The following is a 22,217-nucleotide window of genomic DNA, read 5'->3' on the forward strand; positions in this document are numbered from 1 at the left end:
TTATAGATAAATATAGCTGAGTATCATCAGCATAACAGTGGAAATTAATCCCATGCTGTCTGATAATTTTGCCTATCGGAAGCATATATATAGTAAAGAGAATTGGTCCAAGGACTGAACCCTGTGGTACTCCACAGGTGACCCTAGAGTTTGAGGAAGATTTATTATTAACATGAACAAATTGGAATCTGTCTGACAGATAAGATTTAAACCAGCCTAATGCTTTCCCCTTAATCCCTACAGTATGTTCAAGTCTTTGTAGGAGAATATTGTGATCAACTGTATCAAACGCAGCACTGAGATCTAACAGGACAAGTATAGACACAAGTCCATTATCTGAGGCCATGAGGATATCATTAGTGACCTTCACCAGAGCTGTTTCAGTGCTATGATGAGCTCTGAAGCCTGACTGAAACTCCTCAAGTAGGTCATTACTTTGTAAATGTTCACAAAGTTGATTAGCAACTACTTTCTCAAGAATTTTAGATAAGAAAAGAAGATTAGATATAGGTCTGTAATTTACTAACTCATCTTGATCAAGAGAAGGTTTCTTAAGTAAAGGTTTAATAACAGCTACTTTCAAAACCTGTGGTACATATCCATTTACTAAGGATAGATTAATCATGTCTAAAATAGTGCCACTGATCAAAGGGAATATGTCCTTAAACAACTTGGTTGGGATTGGGTCTAACATACAGGTAGAAGGTTTAGATGAAGCTAAAATTTTAGATAGCTCAGAAAGCTCTACTGCTTCTAAACAGTTCAAACACTGCGCAGATTCTAAAGATTCCTCCAATGCTGCCTCACTTACTGAGGACGAGGTAATCATGTTTGGGAGGATGCCAATTATTTTATTTTTAATGGCATCAATTTTATTTATGAAGAATCCCATAAAATCATTACTACTGAGAGCTAAGGGAATGGATGGATCAACAGAGCTGTGGCTCTGGATAAGTTTGGCAACTGTACTAAAGAGAAATCTAGGATTATTTTTATTCTCTTCAATTAATGATGAAAAATATGCTGCTCTAACTCTGCGGAGGGTCTTTTATACAACAATAGTCTGTCCCTCCAGATTAAGTAGGATTCCTCTTGGTGTGTAGAGCGCCATTTTCTCTCCAATTTCCTAACATTGTGCTTCAAGGAACGCAGCTCTGAATTAAACCAAGGAGCCAGCTTCCTGTGAATAATCACCTTCTTTTTCAAGGGAGCTACATTGTCTAATCCTAGCTCACCTGCGCACCGTGGTGAGCCCCACCCTGGACCCGCTGCAGTTTGCCTACCGGCCCAACATCGGAGTAGAGGACGCCATCATCTACCTGCTGCAGCGGGCGCTCACCCACCTGGAGACCACCGGGAGCACTGTGAGAGTCATGTTCTTTGACTTCTCCAGCACCTTTAACACCATCAGACCGGTGCTGCTGAGGGGGAAGCTGGAGGACGCTTGGGTGCACAAACATCTAGCTGACTGGACCATCGACTACCTCACTGACCGCCCTCAGTATGTGCGGCTGCACGGCTGTCAGTCAGATGTGGCACTCTGCAGCACCGGGGCCCCCCAGGGCACCGTTCTGTCTCTGTTTCTTTTCACCCTCTACACCTCGGACTTCACTTACAACACGGACAGCTGTCACCTTCAGAAGTTCTCTGATGACTCGGCCATTGTGGGCTGTGTGTCTGAGGGGAACGAGCTAGAGTACCGGTCGGTCATCATGGACTTAGTGGACTGGTGTGAGAAGAACTATTTATGTCTAAACACCAGCAAAGCCAAGGAGATGGTGATCGACTTCAGGAGAAGACCCCTACCTCACTCACCTGTGAACATCCAGGGGCAGGACATAGAAACTGTGGAGAGTTTCAAATACCTGGGTGTTCACGTCAGTCCTTTGGTGTGAGCAGGCCCCTGCTTAAGACCTTTTATGACCTTTTATGTAGTGGCCTCAGCTCTTCTCTACGCTGTCGTCTGCTGGGCCCTAGGCAGTGCAGAGCGGGACAGAAAGAGGCTGAATAAGCTGGTGAGGAAGGCCACTTCTGTCCTGGGCTGCACTCTGGACTCAGTGGAGGAAGTAGCTGAGAGGAGGGTGTTGTCCAAGCTTACATCCATGGACAACACCTTCCACCCCCTGCATCAGAGTGTAGAGGAGCTGAGTTGCTCCTGTAGTGACAGACTTAGACATCCTGTCTGTAAAAAGGAGCGTTACCGCAGGTCATTCATTCCTGCTGCTACCAGACTATACAATGCTGCAAAATAACTGTAACCACAACTGCAATAACTAATGTGCAATGACTAATGTGCAATAATCTATTTAATACACAGGGCTACAACACGTGCAATAATCCGGAAGTAGTGACTTCTGCTGCTATCACCACCTAAACACAGCCCGTACACATGTATGTATGTATGTGCAAATGTATGCACGTATGTATATGCACATATATACTCGTAGGTACGTATGTATGTAGGCGTATAGGTATATGTATATATATAAGTATGTATATATGTTTATATTAGGGCTGGGCAAGTTAACGCGTTAATTTCGCGTTAATTCATTAGACTATTAACGGCGATATTTATTTTATCGCGCATTAACGCGTTGCTCACATGCTTTCAGTCAGTGTCAGTCAGCAGGCGCGCTGACTGCAGCGCGCTGTCTCGGCAGCACTCTGGTGCTCCCCCTCCCCTCTCGTACATGGCTCAGCGGCGCCAGCCAATCAGCACGCAGGCTCAGCCTGGCCCGCCCACTCAGCTCTCACACAAACTTAATACACAAACAGCTGAGAGAGAACGCAGCAGCGAAAAAACATGAACAGAGGAAGTAGCACCGTTCGGCTTTATTTTAATACCGTAAATGAAATCAAGCTGTATGTTTTGTAAAAAGCCGGTTAATTTCAGTGGAAACACAACAAATTTATCTAAGCACGTGAAAAAACATGAAAACGTCGAGCCCCAGAAACGGAGAGAGGAGACGAAACTTCTCTCACTGCCCCGACAGACCCACAGACTGACGTCTCTGACTGAGGCGTTTCAGTCCTCCAGGGAACATCCAGGTAGATCAGTGGATGGATGGATGGATGGATGTTACTGGAGCCCACACATAACATGTAATTAAGACCTTGAAAGAACCCAGTACATATATTAAAAAGTGTTATTTAAGATAAGATAACATTAGCTAATCCTTTTTTTATCCCACGACGGGGAAATTTATAGGATTAAAGCAACAGGCAGGTGCACACAACACAGACAAAATTACATAAGGATTGAAATATATAAGAGGTGGATTAGCGAAAAAACACTGAACATAACATTATTATTATTATTATTATTATTATTATTATTATTATTATTAAATTGTAATAATAAAATAAAAACCACAAAACCCAAAAGGTCAACAGTTTCATGATACATCAAGCTTAGGGACTGGCTAATATACAGCAGGTCAAAAAAGGCCATATTTTGGCTGCAGTGCTTGTTCTCTTATGAAGAAAAGATCAACTAGTGCACTAAATTCAATAGATGGGTTGAAAATATCCAGTATAAAAGAAGTGCTACAAATGTTACAACACTTTTGTTCATATGGCAGCAGAACATTAAAATAAAAGTGCTCTTTACACTACTTTTGAATTCATTCTTGGAGTTTGTAAATACAATGCGATTAATCGCGATTAATCGCGATTAATCAGGGCGATTAATCGCGATTAAATATTTTAATCGTTGCCCAGCCCTAGTTTATATATATATAGATCACCATGAATGTAAATAAGACATCATATGCCCATTCCTATTTCTTTGGTATTCTTTTGATCCATTGTATATATGAAGATTCACTGTATATAACTAAATGCACCTTTCCTACTCTGCACCTTCTTGTATGAGCCGATGTGGCAAGTGAATTTCTCCATTGTGAGATCAATAAAGCCTATCTTATCTTATCTTATCTTATCTTATCTTATCTAATCTTATCAAAAGGCGAAGCTCTCGTTTTACCGGTCGATCTACGTTCCTACAATCATCTATGGTCACGAGCTTCGGGTCATGACCGAAAGAACGAGAACCCGGATACAAGCGGCCAAAATGAGTTTTCACCGTAGTGTGTCTGGGCTCTCCTTTAGAGCTCAGTCATCCGGGGAGGACTTAGAGTAGAGCCGCTGCTCCTCCACGACGAGAGGAGTCAGTTGAGGTGGCTCGGGCATCTGGTTAGGGTGCCTCCCGGGTGCCTCCCTGGTGAGGTGTTCCCGGGCACGTCCCACCGGGAGGAGGCCTAGGGGAAGACCCAGGACACGCTGGAGGGACTAAGTCTCCCGGCTGGCCTGGGAACGCCTTGGGATTCCCCCGGAGGAGCTGGCCCAAGTGGCTGGGGAGAGGGACGTCTCGGCCTCCCTACTGAAGCTGCTACCCCCGCAACCTGACCCCGGATAAGCGGAAGAAAACGGACGGACGGATGGTTATTAAAATGATCAGATAGGACAGGGTTGTGAGGAAATGCTGTTAATTCTTCACAATCAATGACATATGTCAGCACAAGGTCTAAAGAATGTAGCCAAGATTGCATTGGTCTATGCACATTTTGAGCAAAACCGATTGAATCTAGGATGGTTTTAAAGTCTACACTAAGGTTATCACATTCAGTGTCAACATGAATGATGAAATCCCCCACTTTAATAACCTTCTCAGTGTTTAATACCAAATCAGATAAGAAGTCTGACAACTGATCCAAAAACTGAGAGTACGGGACTGGTGGATGATACAGAACAACAAAGAGAAGAGGTTTTATTTTATTTATTGGTTTTATTTTAGTTATTCAGCAAAATGTCCAGCTAAGCTAGGACCCACAGAACAGCTCACTGCCTCTACTGCTGCAAAATACTAAAGTCAGCATTTCATTTGTGGATTTCATACTAAAAGGTAACCTGACGCCGCCAGATAGATTTGCTCCGCATATCCATCTGGAAACCTTCCGTTGAAGTAATTTTGGGGAGGGGCGAAAATACTGGTTAGCTGATTGGCCTATGTTGGTGATAGACAGGCCAAATAAACCAATCAGATCAACGAAGCATATGACGTACTCGTCAACATGCTTTGTCGTCGCTCTGTTACGAGCGACGACGAAAACACAACCACAAGCCAAGCTACTCTTGCTGCTGCAGGTAAAGGCTCGTTAGCTCAGCAAAGAAATACTCTGTAATTCCGATAAAACTTGCTCGATAGCCACGCTAACGCTAGTTTCATCGGCTGAAGCCGCCATGTTCTTTAGACTGAACTGTCGCGCTTCCAGTTGCGTCACTGTTGTGGGAGTTTTGGGTGGAATATTAAACAATAGTAACTGAGTTCCCATCTTTACTAAATGACGAGACGGTGGTATAACGTTCCAGCACTTTTATTGAGAAACAGAGCAGAGATTCACATAGATGGAAAGTAATCGCACCCCACGGTCCCGCTGCGGTCTCTGTCTGCCCTGTCTCTGTCTGTGTCACTTTTCGGGCTTCCCCTAATACTGCACCGTGGCCTTCCCATGAGACAAAACAAAGACAGTCTATCGTAAACAATCAGTATCCCTCAGCAGCTGCAGCATTTGGCCTTGCAATCAGAAAACAGTGGATCTTATACACAGACATCAGGTCTCCAGGCCTCCTCTGTCCGAGTGGTGTGAGGCCATAGTGACTTCAGAATAATAATTCTTATAACATTCCTCTCTTTTTTTTTTTTTTTTTTTTTTGATGATGGCGTCGTCAGCATCAAGACAAAACAAGATGACCCATCATATGAAAATGTGAACAAAGCACAGAGGAACCATTTCTGTAAACTCGTAAAGTGGGACCCAAAGGGTTCCCGTGTTGGAACCGGGTAGTGCTGGAACTTTTAATACAGATCAACATGAATGCTTCATAGAGCTTTAACACACAAGATCAAAGATTTAGCTTTTGTCTACAATTTAGGATTCATCTAATTAGGTAAGGCCTGTTTTAGGTACCTATGCGCACATTATTTTAAAATTACATTAGACTATGGTAAGCTAAACCCTGTTCATTAACCAAGGTCGAATCCGTCTACTCTTTACCCACCCTGAATACCCTCCTACTCCTTTCTCCACTCACCCCTACGATGGACAATAATCCACCACTCCAAACTTATAACACCAGGAGCAAAGGCAGGAGAGGTTCAGTGCGTGCAGGGGAACCTCCAGAAAACGCTACCCCTAGGGGGCAGTAAAAACTGCAAGGCCCCCTCCCAGGGAGATCTGCTCTCGGCCAATCTGAGCCTGAAAACCCTGTATTGAATCTAAGTGTTAACATTACCAGCTAATATTAAAAGGATCTTTAGAGCCAATCCGATCCTGGTTCTTCCTATATCAAATCAAAAGGTGCATAAACCATAGATCCTTGTGTGTCTGAAGCAAACAGTTTCCATTTATTACCATAAAACCATATTGATCAATGTGATGTAATATTAAAGTGTAGATCTCATAACACAAAAAATCAAACATGTGAGTCAGTGGAACAGAGCAGTTAACCAAACAGCAACACAATATGAGAAGAGTCCTAAACGTCAAGAACGCAAAGTTAAGAAAGCCTTCAGGCCATTCAGGCACAAGGCAGAAAATAATCTAATCGCGCTTAGGGTCTCTTCAGGCAACTCCTCCCGTTGAAGAATAAGGAATCAGAGTTCTCTGGCTTCTTCATCCCCAGTCCTCTTCTTGGTTCCCCCTCTCAGGCTGGATGATTGAGCTGGATGGTAATAAGCGTTCAGTTCTGGATGGGCACTGAGCATTTTATTTTGCATTTCTTTCTAATAAAACACTTTGTGAAGATGGTCTGCAGACACGAGTCCTTGTTTCCACTGGAGAACAGAAACAAGGTGTAATTAGTGTTCTTATCAAAACCCCTTTAATGTGTCATTTATTAAAACATCCTCCAAGCACTTTCACATTCAAGATATTTCTGTGCACAATTATTTAGCTCTCAGAATTCTGCAATTTAATTATTAATTAAAATAGTAATCTTTAAGTTCAAATGTATCTGCAGTAAATTCATAATAATTCTTAACAGAATGCTTTCAATGTGTGTCTTAACTGTTGTTGTCTGACAGTTGAAGTTCTCTGCAACATAATTTCATCAACATATTCGTTTCATGTCATTTCCCATTTATTTTGAAAACCCAACTGAGAAAAAGAAAGCCTTTCCATGTGAAAGCCTTTTCCCTCTCTCCCTCTTTTTTTTTTTTTAAGTGAGGTGCTGTTCTGCACAGAAAAGACAAAATATTTATACCATGCTGTTACTGTTCAAGGATGCCAAGCATGGGCGTAGGTTTGATTTCAACTTTGGTAGGGACACTGGTCTCAAGTTTCATTGGTTTGATGTCATTGGTCCTACGCAGTATGCATGCACCTATTTTTTTATACTTGACGTGAGCATCAGGGGACATTTCGTTTAAAGACAAAAGCAGCATTTTTTGCAACATTAATACAAATTTTATAAGCACTATATATATTGTATATAAATAAAAAGCTGCTCCTTAATTTGTAATTAAAATAAATTAGACATCACCTGAAGCACTGAAGGGCCAGCTGCTTCACCTCCAAGCTGCCCTGCATCATTATTACTGGATATCTGTGTTTCCTATAATCATATAATGTTACTATTATACAAGTGTGTTTTTAGTATTAAAGGATTAAATGTAACACAACCTTTAATATCATCCTATGATACTTACTGTCTGAGTGTTAAAATAGCTCCTTATGTCTCTTTTCATTTTTGGTGGCATTATCTACAATCACAACACTAAGCATGAGCCTAAGTTTGTTCAAATATAAAATCGCTTTTAACAATTACTAAAAGAAAATATAACACTATCTTATCCGTAATGTAATAATATCCAAAATAAACAGCCAGATTCAAGCATTTTTACCGGACACTAATGTTTGTACTAATTTACTTATGGACTGTGTGGAAATCTATGTAAAATCAAACCAATGTGTTCCTCTGTTTGTACTTTATCCTATTTCCAAAAGTAGAAATAGTCAATTAAATAGCACTATTATTATGTTGAACCCTAATTATGCTTTCTAAACAAAAAATAGCAATGTTTAGGCACCATCTCGTATTGTTATACTCTATAAAACGAATAACACCTGGTATTTATATCTGAACCGCCTTAAAGGGATTTTTTGAAAGCTTACACTCTTTGCTTGTCGATTTTTCCAGCAGTCTTCAGAACTCCTGCCTGACACAGAATATTTTTGTTGATAAAATGTATTATACTTCAGAATTAAATATTATTTTAAGATGCTAACGTTGGTTACTTACATTTCTTAAGTTCCACAAATGAAAACTACTCTCTCCTGCTTCTTCTATCGCCTGTTATAGCGTGGATAATATATATTTTTTAATTGGGACTAGTAAGTTTCGTAGTGTAATATTCGTTGTAGTAACCGCAGTATTCTAGCGTGAATTAAATTTAAATTTCGCGCTGCAAGCATGCACGCACATGCACGCACTAGAAAACAGCCAACCAGGGAGAGAAAAGGCGGGACTTAAGGCAAAACAACCAATGAGAGTGGAGTTAAACAGCACACAGCACAGTTACGTGCGCTGCTGAGTTAAAGCGACAGGAAAGACCGACTGGACACGCAGGCTGGCAGACGGAGCTGCAGCAGCAGCAGCCAAGCAGCGGAGCTGCAACGCTGTATTGTAAATTATAAACATGTTATTCACATCGAATTATTGGTAGGGACATGTCCCTATGGTCCCTATACAAACCTACGCCCATGATGCCAAGGTTCTACAACACAAAACAAAGCAGAGAGCAGGAGAGAACAGAAGTTTTTTTGAAAATGTTCTAACATTGTTGAACAACTAAAGCTACTTAAGCAAATCAGAATTAGTTCCCAAATTAATCCTAAAATAAAGTAGACCTTACATTGTGATTATTTATTTATTTATTTATCTTCTTAAACTGAGGATTAAGGACTTTTATTAAGAAGTTCTTGGGTGAACGCGTCTCCGCATTCCTACTTGTCTAGGCCTCTGCAATCTGATCTATGATCTATGTATTCTGAGTGCCTGGTCAGGAAGGGTTAAGGTTCTCCGAAGCTTTCTGTTTTCAGCAACCCTGAAAACCCAGAACCCTTTACAGTCAGTGTTAGGTGTCAGGTAACCTGTGGGACCACCTTGTCGTCCCTCTGGTTCCACCAGCTGTGTCAAGTCCACAGCAGCTCGTCCTGGGTGCCATGCCCCAGGGGTCTCCACACCGCCCTGTGTGGAACATCTCTCATTGTAAGGATCTCACCTTACGTCCCGTTCAAAACAGGAGTTCCAATGTGGGGTGTCTTTGCTGCTTTAATGTTCCTCAGAGAAAACCTTCATTCATTGATATCACCTTCAAGCTGTTATCCTTTTATCATCACAGCCCCCCAACCATCCTGACCAGATCCAAAATGTCCCCATAATTTAATCTAATTAAAATAATCTTACTTATTTTCTGTATGTAAGACGATAACCATTAAATTATCCTGATCTAAAAGCTGTCAGGTTAAAGGTTTGCTAAACTCAGTGTTGTGTTTTTTTCCCTTAGGATGTTTAACTGGTTAAAAAGACTATTGAGTTATTTGTGTTCTAGTTGAAAATATTAAATCCCCATAAATATTGTAACCATTGTACCCTGATGCTTTAATCCTAAATTTACCCATGTTAGTTAGTAGGATGTGTCATTAAAATTTCCCATTTTAGCCAGTAACCTTTTCTTTGCGTTTTATTGAAGCCTGCCAGAGTAGCAGAAATCAGCTTACTCTTAAGATGTTTATTAAATGAAATGCTATTTAAAAGTTCAGATTACTCTACCTATATAGTGAAAACTAATTCATTCATTTATTTATTTAACTGTTGATATAATACCCACTTAATTTATTAAGTTGATCCATGATTCCATCAAGGTGCTTCTTTAAAAGTTTTCACCTTTTCATAATCTTAATGTGTTTCGTAATGTGTGTTTTGTTTTAATTGTGTACAACAAAATCTGAAGTGAAATGCATGAAGTCGTGTCTGCAGAACTCATCTGTGTTTGTTGTCGAAGGTTGTCCGATGCCTCAGTCATAGTCCTTCAATGTCCATTTTCAGTCCAATGTCTGAGTTCAGCACAACATTCTCCTTCCCTTCAACAGTCCATCCTCCAGTCCTCACGCCTGCAAACAGAATGAATTCTGCCAGCATTTTTTGCCAAAGAAAACGCTCCATAGGTTGAAAAGAAATTACAGCAAAACAGTCACAAACATTTTAACTACAGTGTTCCCTCTAACATGACAAACATAAAAGAAACAAAAGGATAAAAAATAAATCAAACTTTGTCTCTGACAAAATAAAACTCAAAACTGGATCAGGCTGAAGTCAATGACATCACCTTTAGTCCTTGTCCCAAGGATCAGCCCCCATGGCACTGCGGCACTGTTTCTGCATTCTCTCGCATCTGAGAATGTCTAAAATGAGACTAAATCTCTATGTTAGCACAATCCTATCATATTGACCAGGTTTCTTTGCAAAGAAAAGAAGCAGAAAGATAGAGCTGTTAATAGCAGAAAGCAACAAACATTTTTAAGACACCACCTTTCCTGCTGGAAGATCTGGCATAACTTGGTTAAAACTAAGTATAATTTAGTGTCCAAATCTGATTATAACTCCTTTAATCTGAAAGCAATAACTCAGAGAAAAACAAGAGTGTTAATAGCATGCAGTTAAAACCCTGGTCCCCTTAGTGTCCCTTTAACGTGATGTTTTTCCCTTTTTTTTCTGATCCTGGGAAGGTTTCTATTCTTCACCTTTCCTTTGAAACTTTGTTCAAAACCCCTCCAAAAGAAAGAAAAAAAAAACGAAAGAAATGAACCAAAAAAACTAAAACAAAATTGTTTTCCAAGGAGCACAATTATGTCTTTTCCAATATGACATAGGTTTTTGACTTATTACAAACTTTTTTGATATATTTCTGGTCCTTTGACCATGTGTATTTGCTGTTAGTAATACTTTTATTCATATATACCTTTTCAATCTTAATTGGTCAAGGGGGAAACTTTAAAGCAATGATTGTTCCCTTTTAGTTTTTTGAGCTTCTAGTGTTTCTCTATAAATGATAAGAGTTTTCCCCATAATTCAGCACATTGAGAAGGCTACCCAAAACAAACCATAGTTTTCGTGCCCCAGGCCAGAACACACAGACCCAGCCTCGCCATAAACATTCAGATGTTTAAATCATGGTCAGATTTGTTTATCATATCTATTGTCCTTCTCAGGTTATACTGTCCCTCTGAGGATCGCCTCAGCTCAGCATAACTAATAACATCAGATGATTTCGTAACTGTTGACGCGTGTAACATGGCCTTCTGATATTTTGACGCTTCTCAAAATTTCTCATTAGTTGCATTCAAATCCCAAGTAAAAAGAAATAAAATAAATGAATAGAAAACCCTAGAAAAGCAACCATATTTAGTTCCATACAGTTTGTTCAAAGCACAGTTTTCCCTCATCTATTTAAATCAAAAATCTTGTATATCTAAACTTCTTTCAACTGGACTGGTTTGTGATGAATCATTAATTTTTATAAGTAATGAGATCTCAGTAATTTTAAATTACTTTAGGGCTAAAAAACAAGTTATAGGATCTCAGCCTAAATTTGTAAAACAGTAAACTTAACAAGCTTATGTAACGCTTATTTCCAATTTCTAACAAAGCTGAAATATTTCCGTTCAAGCCATGTTAATCTCTCCGTGTATCAATTTAATTTGGTCCTGATATTTAATGTTAAAAAACAAACTTTGTTATTTAAATCTCTCTTTTACTGTACCTCTATTGTTAACATAGTCCATGCTTAAAATGTCATTTGAATTACGGAGCTGCAGTTCTCCCAAAACAAATGAACATTCTGAAACCATGAACATTACTTTTACCCCGAATTAATTCACACAGACGAACGTTTAGTTACATAGATACATACACACGTACGGTTACATACAAACGATGACATTCAGACAGACAAACACGTGCAGGCCTGCTTTTTCACCATCTTAAATAGTTCTATGTTTTTCATATTTTTTAAACGTCAACGCCGAAAGATGTTTTCAACGCGTTAAGTTCCCGCTTAGTTTAAAAGGTGGAGAGCGTGCGCTGGTTACGACCCCCCGATGCTTCGTCCACACGCGGTTTTACGCTTCAGTCCCGCAAGGATACAACTCTGTGTCTCGCAGACACTTGGACGCTTACCCATTTTTGAAAGTTATACGTCGCTATTAGCAGTTCAAAACACTTTTATCCACAACGGAAGTGCCTAATCGGTCCCCACGTAAACGCTTCCCCGGTGCAACGCCTTTTTAGTTTCGTTTCCGTTTCCTTGTTTTTATCGCTTTTCTTTTTTCTCTTAATTTTATTTTTATTATTTAGTAGCAGTACTGCAATAAAATAAAATAATAGTAATAATAATAATCCCTATGTGAGAAATCTGCATGTTTAATCAAATCATTTCAAATCATTTATGCATGTCATGTGTCTGGGCCCCTACGTTTTTCAGCATGAAATCGAACGTCTCACCCTGGGGCTAGGCTTGACCCTGAAAAACCTCTGCCTTTCCCCCATTACACTGACTCTTCTGCATCCAGACTTTTTTTTGTTTGTTTTTATTTATTTTATCCTTTTTTTGTTTTTTATTATTATTTTTTACGTCCTTAGCACGATCGACCAACTAAATGAAAGGCCTCACATCCGATGGTCGCCTTTTTGGTATAATGGTCGGGGTCCCCACTTATCAAAGCTGCAAACGTCTTCGCAACAGTCAAGGACTTAAGCATCCCTGCCGCTTTCATCCACAACAGAAGTGGACAGCCTCTTGCACAAACCCAAGACAAGAGGACTTTAATGGACCAGCTGGAAACTGCTCAGCCGGTCACCCGTTCTCCAGGTGAAAATCACTCTGCCACTCCTCCCCCCTTGTGGGAAAGTCCGTATTTCAGCTGAAAACGTATTCTAATTAAATTTTGAATTTTAGTTTAATGTTTAAACCTTAGTCACCGTTCGGTATTGCGAACCCTGTTTTATTTGCCTTAAGGATTAAATATAATTCATTATTTCTACCGGCTTTTACTTTTACTACCTTTTAGGTTTACAGTTTTTAATTTAAAAATTTCTTGAGGTATACTTTAAAATGGGGTTTAAAATTTAAAAGCTTGCAAGCATTTTTTGACCAATTGCGTTTGTTTTTAAAAGAGCTGGAAAATAATGCCCTTACCGTCTCATGAAAGAAAGGTTCGGATCTTCGCGCCGACGCCCAGAGACGCTCCGAGACCAGGAGCTCCTCCACATCCCTTGAAAATCCATTCGGGGTACCAGAGGCCGGATAACCTCTCCGGGCCGGCCACAGCAGCTCCTGTCCCCAGACTCCCCGGCTCGTCGGTCGGAGATCTTGTTCGTTTACGCCAAATTGTTGTGGGAGTTTTGGGTGGAATATTAAACAATAGTAACTGAGTTCCCATCTTTACTAAATGACGAGACGGTGGTATAACGTTCCAGCACTTTTATTGAGAAACAGAGCAGAGATTCACATAGATGGAAAGTAATCGCACCCCACGGTCCCGCTGCGGTCTCTGTCTGCCCTGTCTCTGTCTGTGTCACTTTTCGGGCTTCCCCTAATACTGCACCGTGGCCTTCCCATGAGACAAAACAAAGACAGTCTATCGTAAACAATCAGTATCCCTCAGCAGCTGCAGCATTTGGCCTTGCAATCAGAAAACAGTGGATCTTATACACAGACATCAGGTCTCCAGGCCTCCTCTGTCCGAGTGGTGTGAGGCCATAGTGACTTCAGAATAATAATTCTTATAACAGTCACACCTCAACCCGTCTCAAAGCCAACGCTGATTGGACGTTCGTTTGGTGAACGGCTCCAAATTTTCTTTAACGGAGAGTAGCCAGACTGATCTGCGAGTGAAACCTTGAAAGCTCGCGAGATCAGGATGGTCTCACGAGGCTAACTAAAAGGTGGAGGTGGTAAGAATTTTTGAAAGTTGAAAATGTAAGAGGTATATAACTATGCATTGATAAATCCAGTTATAACAAGCATTCTGCTACACAGGATATTTACTGGACCTGAATCACCGGGAACTGACTGGTTGTGTTTTTTTCTCTCAGGCTGACTGAAATTCAGAAGATGGAGGACAGAGCAGAACCTCCAGGAACCAGGTATTCGTCTTTATTCTCCAAAGAACTCAATTTAGACTTCAGCCCTGAACCTGGACCCTCAGGCTCACAGTAACAAACCAAGTTCTAACTGATCCATGTGACTCTGCAGAGATATCAAATCTAGAACATTAACTGGTTGATCTACAGCATCTGAATCCAAAGTACATTATTTTTATTTGAGCTTAAAGCTAAATGATCCTGATGGAAGTCAGTCAGGGAATCAGTTGTGTTGAACTGAAGTACTGAGAATGAATGATGGTGGAAAACGTTTCATGAAAACCAAAACAACCTAGACTGAGAGGGGCAACGAGATTTTCAGATTTACCACAGGAGGTTCTGTACTGGGAACACAGGACATTGAGCCCAAGTGATCCCAAGAAATTGACAACCCAGCCACACCCTATAGGAATTTATAACTCAGAATGAAAATGTTAACTGGTAAAAGTAGAACAGGAGGTATGGGTTGTCCTAGTTGTTCTACGGTTCTGTTTCATGGTCTGCTCATGTGTTTTGTTCTTTAATGACAGCCCCATCACGTCCTCATACAGATCGACGGCTTTAGTTCTGATAACAGGGACCAGATCCTCTGCTCTCCTCCTTCTCAAACTAGATGAGATCAATGGGTCAGCATCCAGAACTTTCTGGACTTTGTAGTTGATAGGGTTATTATAAATAACCCCTTTTATCCTAGAACGAAAAACACACAACACAAGTTTAGACTTTTCTATAGAAGAGGACCGAGGATAAACCCAAATGGAGAACTTTTACTCCCTGACAGTCTGGGATCATCTGCGCTGGGTTGCCTCTGTCCTTTTTGCCTTTATTGTCACACATCAAGGAACGGTCAGGAGGATTCCGGAGATTAAAACATGGGGGTTGAAAACAAAGAAGGGAGCAAGTTTTATTGCGGGTGATGATCAGTCACCAGCTTCATGCACAGCTGGATAAGGGAGACATTCCTTATCTGGGAGAACCATTAGTTCTCCCTGTCTAAGGTTAAAAACAACAGAACCTTCCTGAAAGAAAACTCTTAAAACAAACCAAATGTCTGTAACTTGATAGAAATAAAATGATTACATTCATATTTCTCCAACAGTAGTACTACTAGTGTATACTACAGAAGTACTTTGTATAAGGATTCATCTAAATCTGATCTCGTCAGCTCCATTAAATTGTCAGATGAGCATGTTGTCCTGCAGGTGTTGGTTGGACCCATGTGATCCAGACCAGTAGAACCCAGTTATTAAGATAATCTTGAGTTTCGTCCAACAGATCCGTCTGACTGTTTCACTCTGGATCTTTTAACCTTCTGCTTCTCTGCAGCAGTTTGTGTTCAGAGCTTTTTCTCTCATTTTTATCACAAAGTTCCTCACTGATTTATGTGATCTGAATAACATGTTGATGTTTCAGAGGTCAGAACTACAGAGAGACAGCAAAACCTCCAGGATACAGCTCTCCATCTATGAGGAGTGACTGGTCCAAAGATGTCTCTGTATTCTTTGATCTTGAACCTGGAATTTCAAACTCAGAGTAAGAAACCAGTTTCTAACTGATCCATATGATTCTGCATTGGCTGCTGTTTGCAGTAAGGCACACTGAAAACAGGCACTTCCTGTTTTCAGTTGCTGTGGTGTGGATTGTGGTTTGCTGTTCCAGAGTCTTTTGTTTTTATATTTATTCTCTTTGCTGTGACATCTATTTCTTTCTAACACATAAGCAGATTTTAAACACATTCTCTGTTTCTTCACTATACGTTTGGGAACTCCTCGTGTTTCACATAGTTTGCTTTTCTCAGTGTGGTAAGAGGTTGCTAGGGGCCTGATCTGACCAGTGCTGACATGTTTAGCCCCATGTCATCGTTCAACCGCTGGTTGTCTAGGTGGTGTCCTGAAAACGACGTGGGCTACATTGATAATTGGCTAACTTTCTGGGAAAAACTTGGTCTGATCCGGAGAGACGGCATCCATCCAACCTTGGATGGGGCAGTTCTTCTTTCTCGGAATCTGGCCAGATTTATCAGTTCTCCATAATGAAGACAACCCAGGGTCCAGACCAGGAAGCAGAGCGGTAGTTTAACACACCTCTCTGCAGCTTCTGTACTGTTACCCACCCATTACTGTCACAGTATGGTTCTGTTTTAGTTTGTTTTTTGGACTGATCAGGACTTTTTCTGTGTACTTTGTCACAATTTATATTTCGGTCTTAGTTTTAGTTTGTTACAGTTTGGGTTGTGTTTTACACTTTGCTCTATTTACTCAGGTCATCTTTCACTAGTCAGCCAGCCCCTGGCACCTTCCTGTTCATTCCCCAGTCAGTTCATTCATCTGGCCAGATTATTCCCACCTGTTTTCCCTAATTAAATTCCAACTCAGCTCACCTGTTAACTCGCCCACTCACTGGAGGAGTAGAACTGCACCATCATTGTCCTTGGCAGGTTGAATTTCTTCAGCTGCCTTCTTCAGGAAGTACATCCTCTGCTGGGCTTTCTTGGTGAGGGAGTTGATGTTCAGCTCCCACTTTAGGTCCTGAGAGATGATAGTTCCCAGGAAGTGGAAAGACTCCACGGTGTCAATGGCGGAGTCACAGAGGGTAATGGAGGTAGCTGGGGCTGAGTTCTTCCTGAAGTCCACAACCATTTCCACTGTTTTTACAGCGTTGAGCTCCAGGTTGTTCTCCCTGCACCAGGTCACCAGATGGTCAGCCTCCCACCTGTAGGTGGACTCGTCACCATCAGAGATAAGTCCGATGAGAGTGGTGTTGTCCGCAAACTTAAGGAGCTTGACAGACTGATGACTGGAGGTGCAGCTGTTGGTGTACAGGGAGAAGAGCAGGACCGAATGAGGCCTGGATAGACACAGAACAGAAATGTGCAATAATATCATGATTTCAGATTTGCCGTTTATTAGCTCAAATATAAAACAACATACACTTTTTTGCTGAAATGACAAGAACTTCAGACATGATTTGATGCAGTAAAATTAATTCAAACAGTAAGAGATAATAGTAATACTTTTTTTTACATCACTTACTGGAAGCTTTTGTCCTTCAGTAACTGTGGCCCTCTTTCTAAGCAGTTTAGCTGGACAGCTCTTCTCTACGGCAATGTTAAAGTTTATATTATCTATATATTATAATTGTATGATTGATAAAGAGATTCATCTGCACAGTTTGTTTTCACAATTCAAAACAAAAAAATGACCTCAAAGATTTATTGATTAAGGAAACTGTGAAGTGGTAAAGTTCCAGCACTTTATTGAGAAACAGAGCAGAGATTACACAGATGAAAGCAATTGCACTCCACTGTTCCTGTACCCCCTAGCTCTTGGCTCTCCCTAATACCTGACAGTGGCCTTGCCATGAGATAAAACAAAAACAGCCTATCTTAGACAATCATCATCCCACAAAGTAGCAATGCAAGCAGTTGGCCTTGGCAATCAGCAGGACCGTCAAGCTGATATGTAGTCCAAGTGTCTCCAGGGCTCCCATGTCGGTGAGGCGTCTGGTTGTAGCAGGTTATGGTGACGTTAGGATAATTATCCAATAAAATTCCAACCCTTTGATCACAAAGATAATGCTTTATCTGTGAGATCACCCACAATAAGGAAAAACAGGAGAAAACAGTGAGAACTATAAGAATCGTGTCATGGAGAACATATGAAACTCCAAATATCAGTATTGATTAAGCAACCCTAAGTAACACATCGAAAAACAAAATCTTCCAGTAAAAGTAGGAGGCGTCACTTGTATGTATAGTTAGAGATGATTTATATGTGAGATGAAGCCAAGGCAACCACAGTGTATTATCACTGGATTCAAATATGTCTAGAGATAATCTGGTGATAATAATTTACATACAGGAGATGGCCAAATCCTAACATGGACATCCATATATATTTAGTCAGTTCTGTTGTTTTTCTGTAGATGATCTTTCTTCGTCTTTGTGGTCAAATGAACAAAACCAGAGACACAGCAGCTCTGCAGTAGAACCAAGACCTGAAGAGATTCTCTGTGTGGGTCAAATAGAACATTGAACAGTGATGTGAAGAGCAGATGTTCATCTGATAATGATATCACTGTTTAGTCATCATGTTTTAGTCTGTTTATCAGTGTTTATTAGTCTGATTTAACTAGAACTGATGATATTGTTTCTCTAATCACAGACTAGTGGGCTGTAGGCTCTCACTGATCAACTGTAGAGGTGTGGCCTTAGCTCTGAAGTCCAACCCCTCCCATCTGACTGAGCTGGAAATAGATGAGATCTATAATGAATGGAAATCCGTTGGAGACTCAGAGATGAAGCATCTTTGTGAGATCCTGGCGAATCCAGTCTGTAAAGTAAAGAAGCTGAGGTTGGTTTATCTTCACTGCTACTATAAAAGTTATTTCAATTAATGATTTTGTTTCCACATGTTTTCTTTAAAGACAACTTGCTGTCAAACGTTTTTCCTTATAAATTATTTATTTTCTTATTTGATATTTTCAGAGTATTGAACAGTTCACATGCTGGTGAAGATTGTCAGTCATCCAGGTCATGATCATTCAGAAAAAGTTAAAAACTTTACAGATTTTACCCAACTTTTTCCTCTTCTTGAGAGGTTTCTAGTAACTTCAGTTTTTCTTCTAATTCCAAAATCTTTTTGTTTTCTATGTTCTTTTTTGAGATGAAAATGAAATAAGTTTACCTCTCATCACTGCTTTCCCTGCTTCTCATAGTATAGATGCTGAAGTGCCTGGCAGATCATTGTATTCTAAGTATGAAGCCCACTATTTGAAAATTTTAATAAATTCTTCATCTTTAAGCAGCGATGAAAAAAATCTCCAGCTCTTGTTTTGTGGGGTTATCTTTTTATTTATTTATTAGGGTTAAAGTAACAGGAGCATGATCACTGACAGCAATAGGATGAATTACAGCCTCTGAAACGTCCGACAGCAGAGAGCTGCTGATTAAGAAATAGTCCAAACGAGAATAAGAAAGGTGGACATTTGAGAAAAAAGTATATTCCTTACTATTAGGATGAAGAGATCGCCATGCACCGCAAAGACCAAAATCACTCATGTATTGTTTGACTATATTTAATGACTGCCAACTGCGCTGAGACCCTGTTGTATTCAGCCTGTTCATATCATCATTTAGACCAAAGTTGAGGTCACCCCCAATAATCAGTGTTTTGAAAGTGCATGGAAGAGTTTGTGGAAGAATGAGGGGTCATCAACATTTGGACCATATATACTGACAATACATAACTTCTGGTTATGAATAGATATTTAAATTATTATAAATCTACCTCCAGGATCAATAGTTTTGTCTAATATTTTAAAACTAACGTTTTTGTGGATTAAAATTGTTACTCCTCTCTGTCTAGAGTTATAGCAGGCAGCAAACACATTAGGGAACTCAGGTAAGTTAAGATCACTTACAGTTGTAGCTGATTTATGGGTTTCTTGAAATAAGACAACATCTGCCTTTAATCTTGTAAGCTGGTTAACGATCTTTAACTTTTTCTCTCTGGTGCCAGCTCCATGCACATTCCATGTCACAAACGTTACTTTCATCATAGGTGTGAGCAGTGTGCGATTTGCAAAAAAAAAACCCAGAGGGGGGGATAATTTCAAAAGTTTTATTAATGAATAAAAGTTGTATTAATAATGGTTAGCTAGCAGGTGCTCTTTCAGGTAGCTAGCTAGATCCAGTAGGTTAGACTATTGTTTTTAAACTTGCGCCATCTACACATGTGAAGGACACAAGACATGTATTAATATTAATTTTGAAAAATCCATAATATTCAGGGGTTAAAGCAAATATAATCAATTTGACTGAAAACATTTTCTAGTCAGCCCATATATTCCTGGGCCGTGGACGTCATGCCACCTTAATAACCTCATTTGCTTATTGTGCAAAGTCCACTTTAACCAAATCTGGTAGTTCCATTGAAAATTCCTGTATCTCTTCCACCTTCCAGTTTCAGAGCCTTGGCGCCATCATAGACAGCCCTCTCCATAATCTCCTTCACTTTCTACATCCATAACATCATCAAGCAAGTTCTTCCTTCGCACTTTTGCCAAACTGGTCCACAGTCCACTCACCTTTCCACTTTACTATTTCATAACCCTCCATAAACTGCAGCTAATTCAAAAAACAGCAGCTTGCATCATTACATTATCTTCTTTACACCTGTACATTATCTCCACTGTCACATTCAATAAAAATTCAACCCTATATACTTTGTGTCCCCACCTAACGCTCATTGACTGCTGGAGATGGTCAACAGCCCCTCTACGACCTTCTTTGTTACAGAAAAGCGCAGGTGGAATAATATTTATGATTTTTTTTTTTTTACTTTTTCCGAATCAGACCCAGTCAAACCGGGACATCGTTTCACTTTCCGACCCTCCTTCTTCCTAAAAAAAAAGGCGCGTCATGCTAAATTAGCCGAGCTAGAGCATTACTCTTTCAGTTTAAAAAAAAAAAACATAACAGTGACAGATACACTTACTGAGGGAAGTTGTCAGCTGTTCTATCCGCTGAACTTTCTGACTTGCTGGTTTGCATAAATCCAAAGAAAACCTTTGACCACCACTACTTTATTTCATGCATCTGCGGTCAGTTTGAGATGTTCTTCCAAAAGTTAAAATGATTGAACACCGATAAACCTCAAACTGGTAGATTTCCACTTTACAAAGACCCGCCCTACTCTCTGTCTGATTGGCTAATGTCCTAGCTCTGCCAGATTTCATTGGTTGAGCGCAGCTTCTGTTTAAAATCTTAAATAAAAAGTCTACACGGAACATTTTGCGCTCATTTTCCAAATGATGAAAGTCCCTCACAGCGACGGAGAACATTAAACCCCTGATAATATTACTTATTCAGATCAGAAGGGGGAGGAATGTATCCCCCCCAGGGATAAAACATGAATGACCACAGGGGGGGACATCACAACCAGAGGGGGGGAATACCCCCCCATCCCCTCCAGCAAATCGCACCCAGGGTGTGAGTGAGAAGTTGAAAAGTGCATGCCATCGGAAAATAGTTATACATAGACCCGGGTAGCATCATCTGACGTGCTTGTGATTGTCTGGTCAACAGGAAAGAAGCAGATGAATAATATAAAGAAAGACAGAGATTTAAAAGTGTGCAAAAAGTGAGAAAAGGTGAAAGAGGAAGAACCACAACCCATAACAACCATACCGTGCCAACGTGATCTTGAGCTGTGCATATATTTAATTTATCACCATGTTCTGATCTATGCACCTTTTTTTCAAGTGTGCCATGCTTTAAATCCACCTGTTGTGCATCTAATAAAGCCAAGGAGTGATCTTCTGATCTCTGAACAACTGACCATTAATATCAAGTTTGTCAACTGCTACGGTAGCTCTGACTCCTTCATTAATGTATTTTTTCCTGATTGGAAATAACACTCGCCTCTGATCTAGGATTTCCTTAGGAAAATGGTCATTAACGCTGAAATCCGTTCCTTTGAGCTCTCTGCCTTGATTTCTAACGTGTTCTTTTTGTTTATAGTGCTCAAAATTAGCTACAATCGGTCTGGGACGAGTTTTATCTGGCTTCTTACCTCCGAGCCGGTGGACCCGATGAAAGGTGATGTTTTTTACCTGATCTGCCGGGATTTTCAGCTTCTGCTGGAGGAACTTGTGGATTGTCGCCTCGAGATCCTCCTCCTGCCACCCCGGGATGCCTGCAAAGACGAGATTATCTCTCATACTTCGTGACTGTATGTCAGAATGGATTCTGTCATCTTATTTTCCCCAGACAGCTGGATCATACCCTCGGTGAGCTCCGTAACTTTCTCCCTCAGCGCTTCGTTCTCGGCAGTGATAGAAGCTAGCTGGGCTTGGCTGAATTCCACCGACTCTCTCAGGGCTTGAAACTCTTTATGGAGGACCTCTACCAAAGCGAGGCGAGCGTCCAGGCTGGTAAGCTTCTTGTCGATGGATTCCAGGACGTCGCTGTAGCTACTGTCGGGAGACAAAGTAGAAGTTGACACACCGGT

The 22,217-nt window shown here is 40.5% G+C and overlaps 1 protein-coding gene across 2 annotated transcripts in view; it reads left to right on the forward strand.

The window, feature by feature from the left end:
* Window positions 1–22,217, forward strand: part of LOC118556872 (ribonuclease inhibitor-like) — a 68,486-nt gene that overhangs the window by 18,702 nt on the left and 27,567 nt on the right. For both annotated transcript variants that reach the window (XM_036125425.1, XM_036125424.1), the window contains exons 2-4: window positions 14,158–14,208; window positions 15,619–15,738; window positions 18,369–18,557. In XM_036125425.1, the coding sequence (XP_035981318.1) occupies window positions 14,177–14,208; window positions 15,619–15,738; window positions 18,369–18,557 (341 nt within the window). In that variant the 5' untranslated portion in view covers window positions 14,158–14,176. The remainder of the gene's footprint in view (window positions 1–14,157; window positions 14,209–15,618; window positions 15,739–18,368; window positions 18,558–22,217) is intronic.

The sequence above is a fragment of the Fundulus heteroclitus genome, chromosome 21 (genome assembly GCF_011125445.2).
Source record: "Fundulus heteroclitus isolate FHET01 chromosome 21, MU-UCD_Fhet_4.1, whole genome shotgun sequence".
In the NCBI taxonomy this organism is placed as follows: domain Eukaryota; kingdom Metazoa; phylum Chordata; class Actinopteri; order Cyprinodontiformes; family Fundulidae; genus Fundulus; species Fundulus heteroclitus.